Genomic DNA, 12,877 nt, shown 5'->3' with positions numbered 1-12,877 from the left:
GCCTAACCCGGGGAGAAATGAAGGTGCGAGAAGAAATCACACCCATATTTTGCAGCGGGAGATAAAACTAAGACACCATTGAATGGGTGAGGCAGGGGTACAACTGTGCTGTCAGGAGAAAGCCACATGAGCGATTATTAAGAGTGTTTGCATTAAAAAGCATTTATATTCTATTCCCTTGCCCAAAGCTAAACATTTATTGCTACAACATGCTGTACCTATTCTGTTAAGCTAAAGATACTTCTGTATCGGTCCTTGAGCTAGGGAATCTGTCACAGTAACATTAGCTCAAAAGCAAAGGACAAGCAGAAGACTTAATTATATTGTAAAGCCCTATCACAATGCTGCCTACAGATAGAATTTGACAGTTTTAAAATGGATTATGTCATAGATAGAACCTGACAGGAAATGTTCAATGCATTTTGAAATAGAATGTTGCAACACTATCAGTGATTTTTAATACATAATAGATTGTATGTAATAGCAACCCACTTTCATCTTACTGTTTGATATTAAATGAAGACCTGGTCTGAGTAGGCTAAAGAATCCAGTTAGATGCACTATAATGATGATTTGGGAATTAATACAGGCCAAAGTGAATTGAATCTGCCCTCCAATATTTGGCTGAATTCCTGTTTCTGTATCATTTTAGTGTTAATATTTTACTGCCCTGTTCAACTATGCCGTAAAATTCGAACCTGTGTTATGATCACCCAGCTGCAATTTAATGGCTAGATAGAGATTAACCACCGGCATTAGTTTGCTCTTAAAATTACTACTAGATGAATTATTACCCCCTGTTTTTTTCAGCTTACTACATTTCAAAATGTAATAAAGTATACACCAGATGATATTAGTGAGGGTGGGTAATGGCAACTGTTTGCAAAACATTGGAGGGCTGGGGAATTAATGCCGGCCTTGCCAGTGGTATCCATATCGCGAGAATGAATAAAAGATCTCAGCAGCCACAATTTGATAGATTAGCATTTTGGGGTTTGCCTGAACTTCATTTCTAGAGAGTTTGAAATTTGGGACACCAAATTAAGTAGCCATCATTTCAAAAGCGTGTAGGAAGGTCTTTTATGTAGTCTTACAGCCACACCTGTACTTTGTAAAAGCAAAATACTACGGATGCTGGAAATCTGAAATAAAAACAGAAAATGCTGGAAATAATCAGCAGGCCAGGCAGTATCTTTGGAGAGAGAAAACAGAGTTAACGTTTCAGGTCGATGACCTTTCATCAGAACTGGAAAAAGTTAGAGATGTAACAGATTTTAACCAAATACAGAGGGAAGGAAAGAACAAAAGAGAAGGTCTGTGATAGGGCAGAAGGCAGGAGAGATTAAATGACACAAGGGATGATGCTGTACAGCAAAAGGGGATAGTAGTGGGACAAGTAAAGAAACAAAAGACGGGTCTAGAGGAGATGTAAATGGCAACTGCAGAATCATTACCAACAGCTGCTGTCCTAAAAAATGGGGGCAGTGATTATGATCTGAAAATGTTGAACACAATGTTGTTTCTGGAAGGTTGGAAAGTGCCTCATCGAAATATGGGGGGGAAATTGCGTAGTGCCCATTTGGGGGGCAGTAACAATAATGTGGAAGTCCCGCACCGTTTACGATATTGGGGTTACCACCCCCGAGAGCAAGTGGAGTGCAAGATAACGCGTTCCACTTGCTCTGTGGGGCGTGAGCGGGGCGGGAGGAATCCGAGAGGGGCGTAGCCCTACGCTGTGGGATGCGTAGCCCTGCCCCTTAGAAAGGGCCCTCCCCTTCATTAAAAGGGGAAGACCAAGCTGCCGACTTTGTGGGTTCCTACCTGGTCCACCAGGGAGCAGAGTGCTGTGGCGGAGTGCCGGGTTGCAAGATCGTGGCACAGTCCCGGCGATCCACCATACAACAGGCTGCAACCGGTAAGTCGGCTAATTTTTTTTTTAAAGCGCCACCTCCCCTTTAAATTTTGCCACGTGTGCGACCTACAGCCCAGCGCAGCTTCAGGAGCGCCCCCGAATTTTCGTTCCAGAGAGAAAACGGGTTGTTGCACATGGTGATAACGTCGTCATTGCCAATGGAGCAGGGCGCTACCGGTTACCACCGCCACTAAACTCCCATGTAATTTAGTGGGAGTCGTTAGTGGCGCCGCACCCGGTTGAAAAGTCATTACGCTGGGGCACTAATTGGAGGTGCAAACCCCCCAAATATCTCCCCCATGAGATTCTGTTCCTCGAGCTTCTATTAAGTTTCATTAGAACCCCAAGGACAGGGAGATCAGAGTACCTCTGATATGTCTTCCTTTTTCCTCAACTGAGGATTCCCCTCCACCGTGGTTGACAGGGCCCTCGACTGTGTTCATCCCATTTCCCACACTTCTGCTCTCATTCCATCCCCTCCCTCCTAAAACCACAATAGGGTTCTCCTCGGCCTCACCTTTCACCCCACCAGCATCCACATTCAATGGAGCATCCTCCGCCATTTCCGCCACCTCCAGCGTGATGTCACCAACAAACAGATCTTCTACTATCCTCCCCTTTCAGCATTCCGAAGGGTCCGTTCCCTCCACGATACCCTGGTACACTCTTCAACCACTCCCAACACCCACTCCCCTTCCAGTGCAAGCACATGAGATGCAACACCTGACCTTTTACTTCCTCCCTGCCCACTGATCAGGGCCTCAAACATTCCTTCCAGGTGAAACAGCGATTTACTTGTACTTTCAATTTAGTGTACTGTATTCACTGCTCATGATGTGGTCTCCTCTACACTGGGGAGACCAAACACAGATTGGGTGATCGCTTTGCGGAGCACCTCCGTTCAGTTCGCAAGCGTGACCCCGAGCCATTTTAACTCTCTGTCCCACTCCCACTCTGACCTCTCTAACCTTGGCCTCCTACATTGTTGTAACAAAGCTCAACAGAAGTTCGAGGAACAGCATCTCATCTGTCTATTAAGCACTTTACAGTCTTCTGGACTCAACATTGAGTTAAAAAATGTTAGATCATAACAACTGTTCCCATTTTTTCGGAAAGCAGCTGTTGGTAATGATTTTATTTTTGCCATTTACTACTCTTCTAGACCCATCTTTTGTTTCTTTACTTGTCCCAATTACCACATCCCTTTTGCCTTGCACCAGCAAACCTTTTTTGATTTAATGGGGCCAAAATTGACCCCTGCCCGAAACGGGGCGCACGCACCCCGTTTCTATGCTTTTTACTGCCGCAGTGGTTGAGGTGGCCTCGAGTGAAATTCCACTTTTTAGTTTTTTTTCAGGCAGACCGGAAGTCGCTCATAATGGGGGCAGAAGTTGGGGTGGTGAGTACACCCGAGGAGCGGAAGTTGGGAGGGGAGGGTGTAGTGACCGCAACGATGACATAATTACGGCACCGTGTCACCACGGCTCTCCCCTTCACTTTAAAAGGGAGAGCCTCCCCGATATATTAAATTCGGTCCACTGGGCCACCAGGGAGGGTTTCGGCCGAGCCAGTGGTCTGGCACCCAAGAGCTGGTGCCAGGGTTGCCTGTTGGCGGCTCGCCCGAATCCGGGGCAATAATTGTCGGGCCAACAAAAAAAAACATGGCTGCAGCAGCAGTAAGTCCTCCCCTTTAAAGGGAGCTGCACCGCCATTGCAGAAAGCCTCAGCCTCACTTCACCACTGCGAAAAAGCTTGTTTTGGCACCACCCAGCAGGCTGAAGATTTTCACAGCAGAATGTTGCCATCAGGGGAGTACATCGGGATGACACACTGTGATATCGCACTTAGGATGGATCAGCAGCAACGGAGCAGTAGCGGGGTAGCGGCTCACCGCCGGGATACCGCAGGAGCAGAATTTTAATAATGGCGGCCATTACACGAAAAGTTGGCGGCCATTGCACTCCGCAATGTGGCCACTGCATTCCGGCATTAAATGGCCTTAAGGAAAGTAGCAATTTTGGCCCCAATCTCTCCTGCCTTCCACCCTATCATAGACCTTCCCTTCTGTTCTTTCTTCCTTTCCCCCCTTTCCCTGCATCTGTACTTGCTTAAAATATGTTGCATCTCTAAATTTTTCATCTGATGAAAGGTCATCGACCTGAAGCATTAACCCTGTTTCTCTCTCCACAGACACTACCTGACCTGCTGAGTATTCCCAGCATTTTCCGTTTTTAGTCCTGAACTTTGTAAGATTATTTTAGATATCTATTGCTCAGTCCTCTAGATTCATCTACATAATACAAGGGATTGCATTTCCAAATAATGTATGTAAGAATTCAGGTAAATTTTTCACGTGTGAAATTCCATTGGGCAGGAGGCGAACATAGTAATCTTTTGAATAATCTTGGTGAGTTATCAACACTAATCCACTGGCCACTGGCAGGCAGCTTGCTGATTAGTGGGGAATGGGGGTGGGGAGGAGGGGCAGTCGGAAATCTGGCAGCAGAGCTGAGCTGAAAGTGGGACCTTAAAGTTAAGGGAAGTAATCCTGGGGGCGTGGGGGGTGTGGAGAATGGAGGGTCCAGCATTAGATGGAGACATTTTTATGGGTTTTAGCCATAGTCTGTGCTGTGTTGCCTTTAACTTATCAGCTCATTGTTCTAATGCCAATAGATCGTCTGCTTGTGGAATATTTGCAATAAGTAGTTAGCTTTATAAAATCCTGGAGAAGAAAATTGATAAAATGTATCTATTTTAGGTGGATTTAGGCAGTTTCATTATGGTTATATGGCATTTCTTGAATCCATCAATAGGCATATTGAATCAGGTTTTTCATGTCATCGCCTTGGTCCTTGGATATTTCAATTTTGAAATGGAAGGTTATTCTGGCATTTAATGCCCATTTTACTTCTATGAAATGGTGCATATTCTCCAATTCTCTTTCCAAGCTGATGTCTACAATTTGCTGCTGTACTTGGAGCAGCAAGCTGAGCACCTATACAATGAATCCTTTCTTCAATGGGGGCATTTGATCTTTGATTTAATAAATCTTTTTGTAAAGCATATTGATCGAATCATAGGTTACCCAACTTCACATTTTATATTTATGATTTCGGGACAGATATAGAACGGGTTACTGACTTGCTATCACTGTTCAACACTATCACACAAAGTCAAAATCTATCCCATTGATTCTCTAGAGCCTGTCTTTCTTTGTCCTTTCTTAAAACCTATTAAATGTTTAACTAGATGCACAATCTTTGCACTCTGCATAACTGTCAATGAATGGGAAAGGTCTGCTGCATCCCGTGCAGGGTTTGCAAACAAAGAATGGCAGAAAACATTAGAGTAGTGCCTTCATGTTTTATTTTGAAACTTTACAAAACAGGAGGCATTGCACAGCCTTTTTTCTCAGTCAGTGGAATAGGCCGCATTGTAGTTAATGCTGATTGTGTTAAAATAGCTGAAAGGAAACATGTTATGGACTGAGCAAGGGAAAACAATTTACATAGGAAAGTCTCAAAGGGACAGACATTGATGTAATTTCCAAGATTGTATATCTTACCTTACCCATGGTATAGGGAGCATAACCAGATGGGAAAAAATTCAAATCATTTTTAAAAGCCTTACTCTCTTGATATTTATTGTTCAATATTACACTGCAGCATATTTCTTAAATTAAACTTAGAAAATGTACCTATACTCCATAAATTATTTTAACTGCAGATACACATATATGAAGCAGTACTTTCACCAAACCAACATATTTTTGTATTAATACGGTTTGTCATAATTTTGGACATTATTTCTGTTTTCAAAATACATTCAGAAAGTTCCGATTAGCAATAATTTCCATAATCATTGGTGCAAATGATTCTACAAATAATGTGATCTTACTTCATTAAAAAGAGTTGTAAATTTATTTATCAGGAAAATCAAAAGGTAATACTGTAAAAGACTACTGACTTATTAATCTGCGTTACAAAATATATGGTTCCCTCTGCCAGACAACTGTGTGAATCAGTGAATTTTTTATCTTGTTACAAACTCAGATAAAACATTATGAAAGCCTACCTAAATCAGTACACACACATACTTGTTTCTAGTTCTGTACCAGCATTTCTTGCCTTGCTGTGTATACAATAGATTTTTTTCTGTACTAAAAGAGTACAGTTTTTAAGACTTAAGTGTAAACCTGTGCAGTGACATATTACTCTGAGTGACTCAGTGTGCCTGAGGGAGTTCTGGGGAAACAAGATTTTAAAAGATATGATGGATTTTAGATCCTATAGATAAGGTTCAGTGGTTTGTAGTAAGTATTCTAGTAAACTGTTGTGTTTAAGCAGAGGTCACTTGTACAAGCTCATATGCAATTAAACCATAGACTGCGTGTGCAATGATTAATTGATTAGTAATGATTACCACCAATATTGATGTAGATAACCAGTTATGAACAATCAATATCTGAAAATGAATCTTAGTGCTTACTCATTATGATTTAATTAGTATTTCTGCTTCAGAACATTAACTAGAGCTGAGAACCAGTCATTAACATGCTCGGGGTGCTCTGTTGCAAATCGAAATGCCCACAGTTGAAATATATTGATTTGACTTAATGCCAGAACATTATCGACATACACAGAGACATTCTGTTCCTATGCCAATTAAAATTACATCATGGTTTTAAAGTTTGGCAGGAGGTACCTGCTAACAGCAAAAGCAAAAAGTGCTTTAAACTAATTCCGGTAATATACTTTAAAAGTAGCACTAAACATTCCCATTAAACCCTTAAGGAATTGCAAAGTATTCTACAGGCATTGAGATTCATTAATTTGAAACTGAACTGAAAATCACTGGTTCTAAAGCTTTAGGAAGGGGGATGCCCCGAATGTGAAGGTGCACCCATTTCTTCCTTGGGTATTACCCTTACAGTGGGACATTTCAATCACCGCAAGTTGCACTGACACTATTCTTTAGACTTCAACCCCCTTGAGACACAGACCGTCAAAATATAATTTACAAACTGAGCTTTTATTGAATTTACTGCAGTTTATAGAAATGTAATGAAAGTTTTAGGTCGCTTTTTATATTAAGTCGTGAAACAAAAGGGGTCATTTTAACCTACACCATCCATTATAGAACCCATCCACTTTTCATTTCCATTGACATCCGCTCCACCAGTTTACTGCCCAAGCTGTGAAGGTAAAAATTACCTCCACAGTTTAAATATGTTTGTAATAGTTTCTGCAGCGTCACACATTACGAGAGTGAAAAGTAATTTGAATCAACTTATTAAAAAAAAACATGACATGCTATATGGAGCATATTAGAGATGTGAGTAATGCTCTCCATAGACAAATACTAGATATTTTTTGTTTTTGATATACAAATTGCATAGTTCAAGATATGAATTGTTATTAACCCTTTTATTGTGGTAATTGTGGTTGATAGGGGTTCTCAGTAAATTTGTCAAGATTGTTACTTACTAATAATTGCACTACATTTTGATATTCAATAATCTCCCTTAAATGTGACTTTTATTCACGAAATTGTGCACAAGTATGAAATGTAATTTGCTTAATAAAATTAGAGATAGCTGTATAAACAGAAAACTGTGTATTCAAACCTTAACAAAGGAATGTGTTATTGAAAGGGTTAGAAAATGTAACACAAAATGTAACGCAAAACAAGGGACCCCTATAATCTGATGGCTTCACGGCTACAATGAAAGTAAGTAAATCGATGAGAAATGGCCTTAGCTCTCTGATAACATGGTCTCTCATGAAATCATTGAGAAGCTTGATTACATATAGTGATGGTGGGAGCAATAATTCTAGAACTGCCATGACTTACCACCAATAGAGCTGTTGCCTGGGTGGTCCTCGGCATTTAGTAGCAGTTTGATGCCTGTTTGGTTGCTGATGTGTTCACAGCAGTTGAGAGGGCCCCAGTCTGTGTCTGCCAAGAAAGCAGGGGCTCCATTGCTGTGACAGCACTCAGTCATCATTGGGCTGAGCTCGTCTAGACAGCTGGGGTCACTTTCAGAGTAATCCTGCTCCGGCTGCTCCTGTTTCTGAAGATGGTGTTCCACCAGCAACTGAAGTTCTGCTTCAACAAGAGCACTCGGTTTAATAATTAGTTCATGCTAGCTAGAATGCAGTTACTTGTTTTACCTGTGTAATAAATTAATTTACATTTGAAGGTCAAAGCAGGTCTCTGGCAAAAGATGATGTGAACCCACCCAAAGCAAACTGAACTCTTGGAAATCTTGTAACTAACAGCCAACACCCAATTTCTAATCATTTCTCAACTTAAATAAACTGGATAATTCTATGTCACTATTCAGAAACCCTTTTTCACACCCTGTTTCTATAAATTAGGCAATCGCTGCAAAATCAAAGATTGTCCTCTGAAACTACCCATTTAAAAAAAATTAACCATTGATCACTTCAGAAGCCATTTGGATGCCTATTTATTCATCCCTACTTCCAATATTTACAAAAGAATAAGTAGCAAGGTATGTTTATGTCATTTGTGCTGTTGAAAAAAATAGCTAAGCAAAGGGCTTCAAAAAGAGCACATATGCTAAACTGCCTTTTGTAGAAACAACTTTTTAATTCTGTGTAAAACTGTGAATTACTCACTCTGGACACTTGCTGAAAATGTAGAAAACTCATTGGCTCTAATAGGGTCACTGAACTATTCAGGACATATGACCCGTACGTACATCACAGTCAGACAGGTATTCCCTTGACAAGGGTCTGAGAATCATAATGCCTCCTTAGTCCAACTCAATATGCAGATCAATGCAATTAGAGACTTTGCCAGTATGGTCAATTTCCAAGGGTTAGGTTTAGTGTGAATAAAAACCTTAGCATCATGTCGCTATACTGTATGCTATCAGTAAATACTGTCATGTCAGAATAAAAGTAACAGATAAAATAACAGCATTTTCTATAACTAATAAAAACTTATACCTTCAGAATATGAAACAAATCCTTATTTCTACTTACTATTCCAAATGAAAGTGAATCTGCCTTAAGTCCAGCCTCCAAACTGACATTCTTCCTGAGATAAAATATCTAAATCCGGAGTTTTTCATAGCATATGCCAATTCAGACATGCCAATGTATTGCATTCCAATATAGGCTGGTTAATCAATCCAAGCACTGTTTAAACTCTTTGAATATTACACTTTTGGTTTCAACTAACATGGAAGTTTATGGTAAAACCTGCCCTTCAATAGATACAGTACAGTAAAGAATCCTCAGGTAAGTAACATGTTCCCCGAATCTTGTGATTCTTATTCAATTAGCTCACTGAATGTTTTGCACTGATTTAAGTTTGCAATAACAGTAGTTAATAATTGAAATCATTTTACAATTTCTAATTCCACATTTAATTTAGGTGATAAGAAGATGAAAACCCCTCCCATTGAGCTCTTTAATATATGTCAGCAGCAGGTGATCAAACAAGTTCTGCTCAAAATAGTTTCCATTGTTTGAGATTGTACCTATGAAGCAACAACCAATAAATAAGGAAAAATTAGTGTTTGAACAAATGTTCCCTTCTGTTGGAGCTATTATCTAATCTATACCCATTAAACAGAATAAACCTGCATTTATATTTCAATTATAGGATTCTCTGGGGATGATTTGCCTGTCAGAAACCGAATGGGTAGGCAGTCAAAGTGGCCCTCGTTACTTACCCACCCTGAAACCTGTAGGAGCTCACCATTAGTCAACTGAACAGGTGGCAAGAACACCCATCAGGATTCTTTATTACAAATGCACGTCAATAACATCTTCAGGGCCCAACCACAATTTTAATAGTGGCCTGAACAGGAAGCCGCAGTAAGTTTCCTGCCAGCCCAACCTAGCAGGGAAGAGGGTCAATGCCAGTTGAGGCACAAAAAGATGTTCTTTTTTACTTTCCGTGTGAGGCTAGGGAGAACAGGAGTGCTCCTCTGGGCCCCACAAGGAAAGCTTAGACCTCTCCTGCTGTGTACTCACTGCCACCCACACCCCCGATCATGAGATCCCACCGCCCCCTGATCAGGATAGCCCCGATAGCGGATCCCGCTGATCCGCGCAGTTTTCATCCGCTTCCTGCCAGCTCACAACAGGTGAGAGGTTGACCGGGGCGAGGCATGCGCATATAAGTGAGGTCTGTGAGTTAAAATACTCCAGGCTTCGTTTCATAAGAACATAAGAACATAAGAATTAGGAACAAGAGTAGGCCATCTAGCCCCTCGAGCCTGCTCCGCCATTCAATAAGATCATGGCTGATCTGGCCGTGGACTCAGCTCGCTCCCCGTAACCCTTAATTCCCTTATTGGTTAAACATCTATCTATCTGTGACTTGAATACATTCAATGAGCTAGCCTCAACTGCTTCCTTGGGCAGAGAATTCCACAGATTCACAACCCTCTGGGAGAAGAAATTCCTTCTCAACTCGGTTTTAAATTGGCTCCCCCGTATTTTGAGGCTGTGCCCCCTAGTTCTAGTCTCCCCAACCAGTGGAAACAACCTCTCCGCCTCTATCTTGTCTATCCCTTTCATTATTTTAAATGTTTCTATAAGATCACCCCTCATCCTTCTGAACTCCAACGAGTAAAGACCCAGTCTACTCAATCTATCATCATAAGGTAACCCCCTCATCTCCGGAATCAGCCTAGTGAATCGTCTCTGTACCCCCTCCAAAGCCAGTATATCCTTCCTTAAATAAGGTGACCAAAACTGCACGCAGTACTCCAGGTCTCCAGGTGCGGCCTTACCAATACCCTGTACAGTTGCAGCAGGACCTCCCTGCTTTTGTACTCCATCCCTCTCGCAATGAAGGCCAACATTCCATTCACCTTCCTGATTACCTGCTTCACCTGCAAACTAACTTTTTGGGATTCATGCACAAGGACCCCCAGATCCCTCTGTACCTCAGCATGTTGTAATTTCTCCCCATTCAAATAATATTCCCTTTTACTGTTTTTTTTCCCAAGGTGGATGACCTCACACTTTCCGACATTGTATTCCATCTGCCAAACCTTAGCCCATTCGCTTAACCTATCTAAATCTCTTTGCAGCCTCTCTGTGTCCTCTACACAACCCGCTTTCCCACTAATCTTTGTGTCATCTGAAAATTTTGTTACACTACACTCTGTCCCCTCTTCCAGGTCATCTATGTATATTGTAAACAGTTGTGGTCCCAGCACCGATCCCTGTGGCACACCACTAACCACCGATTTCCAACTCGAAAAGGACCCATTTATCCCGACTCTCTGCTTTCTGTACGCCAGCCAATTCTCTATCCATGCTAATACATTTCCTCTGACTCTGCGTACCTCTATCTTCTGCAGTAACCTTTTATGTGGCACCTTATCGAATGCCTTTTGGAAGTCTAAATACACCACATCCATCGGTCCTCTTGTAATTATTGCAAGGTGATGTACATTATCTGATAGCCACTTTGAGCACAATATCTTCATCAATGTAGATGTAATAGTGGTACCCACTGTAAATATGACCAGCACATGGTATGCTTTACAAAGAAATTCTCAGTGGCAAAGAGGAATCTAAACACAAATAGATCCCGAGAGGCTTGTTAGCATCATGGTAGCATCCAGTTAGTTAAATTTCAACATCCAGCCAGGGATGTTCCTTTATCACTTTGTATTAAACAAAATTCATCTGAATGAAACTTAACATAAAGATTATTAACACAGAGAGCCACCACTTATGTACTAAAGCTCCCTAATATAGTTGTCCAAGTGACATAAATTCAGATTAAAGCTTCCATTAGAAGTTAAGTCTGGTCTTAATGACAAATTTTATTGATAGGGTTTTTGGAGAAAAGGCCGAAACATTTTGAACAAGGGTGGGAGGCAGGGATTGTCAGGGATAGCATAATGATGTGTTCACACATGGAAAGTATAACTATCAAGAACTTTTCAAATATGTTATCCATGATTTAAATTCCTTAAAGAGTATCTACACAATATAAACCTCATATGTACAATCTAAATGTATGAATGGTTGGGCAGTCAAAGTTGCCCCCGTTACTTACCCGCCCTGAAACCCGCAGGTACAAACTAAAAGTAAACTACGACTCAAATCAAATAGACTTACAACAATGACAAGATAAAAGCGACCCGATTTTAACTCCCAGCCAGTTTTGGGCGGCAGGATAATGGCATGAGTTAAAAACTCACCTGCTGCTCCAGAAATTCTCAGCGGCAAAGAGGGATCTAAACACAAATAGAACCCGAGAGGCTTGTTAGCACATCTCGACCTAGTTCCACACTCATCCTCGACAACTGGACCATTTCTTGAATTGCTGCGAGCCATCCTCTATCCTGATCGGATTGGTGCATCATCCTAGGTGTTTGTGGCTTGGTGGATTTTCCGGCACAGCCTCTGCATCTCCCAGCACTTGTAACTGCCTCGTCCGACTGGAATCCTAAGAAGTTGGACCCCAACACCAATGTTGGCTGGACAGGTGGCACACATGTTAGGAGGCTGGAGTCCTCCACCTCGACCTCAAGTGGTTCAAAGACTGGCATATCTCCATTCTCTCCCTCCTGATCTTTGTGACTCTGGCAGAGGTGGGTGCGGTGGATATGGGTGATCTTGGGGGGGAGGGGGGGGGTGGGGAAGAGAGGAAGGAGCTGGTGTGTTGGGCTGGTGACAACGTCGGGGTGGGAGATGTTGGTGTCACACTCGGCCTTTGTGTGCCAGAGGTGGATGGCATGCATTGCTCGGTGCTGTCCAATTCAAGTAGAGGACAATATTTCAGTGTATAGCTGCGGGGTGGGGTTGGTCAAGCTGACATGTGAGTCGTTACACTTCACATTCTTACCTCAAGGAGTTCCAATGCTACATGAGCACACCATTAATGGCCGAGACACATTGTGCGTTAAAAGGCATTTGACTTTGCATTGCATGACCTTTCATGACATGAGCTTGACGCAGT

The 12,877-nt window shown here is 41.8% G+C and overlaps 1 protein-coding gene across 3 annotated transcripts in view; it reads right to left on the bottom strand.

Annotated features, from left to right (window-relative positions):
• ppp1r1c (protein phosphatase 1, regulatory (inhibitor) subunit 1C) overlaps positions 1 to 12,877 on the bottom strand; it is a 206,012-nt gene that overhangs the window by 53,444 nt on the left and 139,691 nt on the right. For all 3 annotated transcript variants that reach the window (XM_070874808.1, XM_070874807.1, XM_070874809.1), the window contains one exon: positions 7,766 to 8,017. In XM_070874808.1, coding sequence (XP_070730909.1) covers positions 7,766 to 8,017 — 252 coding nt within the window. The remainder of the gene's footprint in view (positions 1 to 7,765; positions 8,018 to 12,877) is intronic.

The sequence above is a fragment of the Pristiophorus japonicus genome, chromosome 3 (genome assembly GCF_044704955.1).
Source record: "Pristiophorus japonicus isolate sPriJap1 chromosome 3, sPriJap1.hap1, whole genome shotgun sequence".
NCBI classification, from domain to species: Eukaryota; Metazoa; Chordata; class Chondrichthyes; family Pristiophoridae; genus Pristiophorus; species Pristiophorus japonicus.
This window is presented reverse-complemented; position numbering and strand designations above follow the sequence as displayed.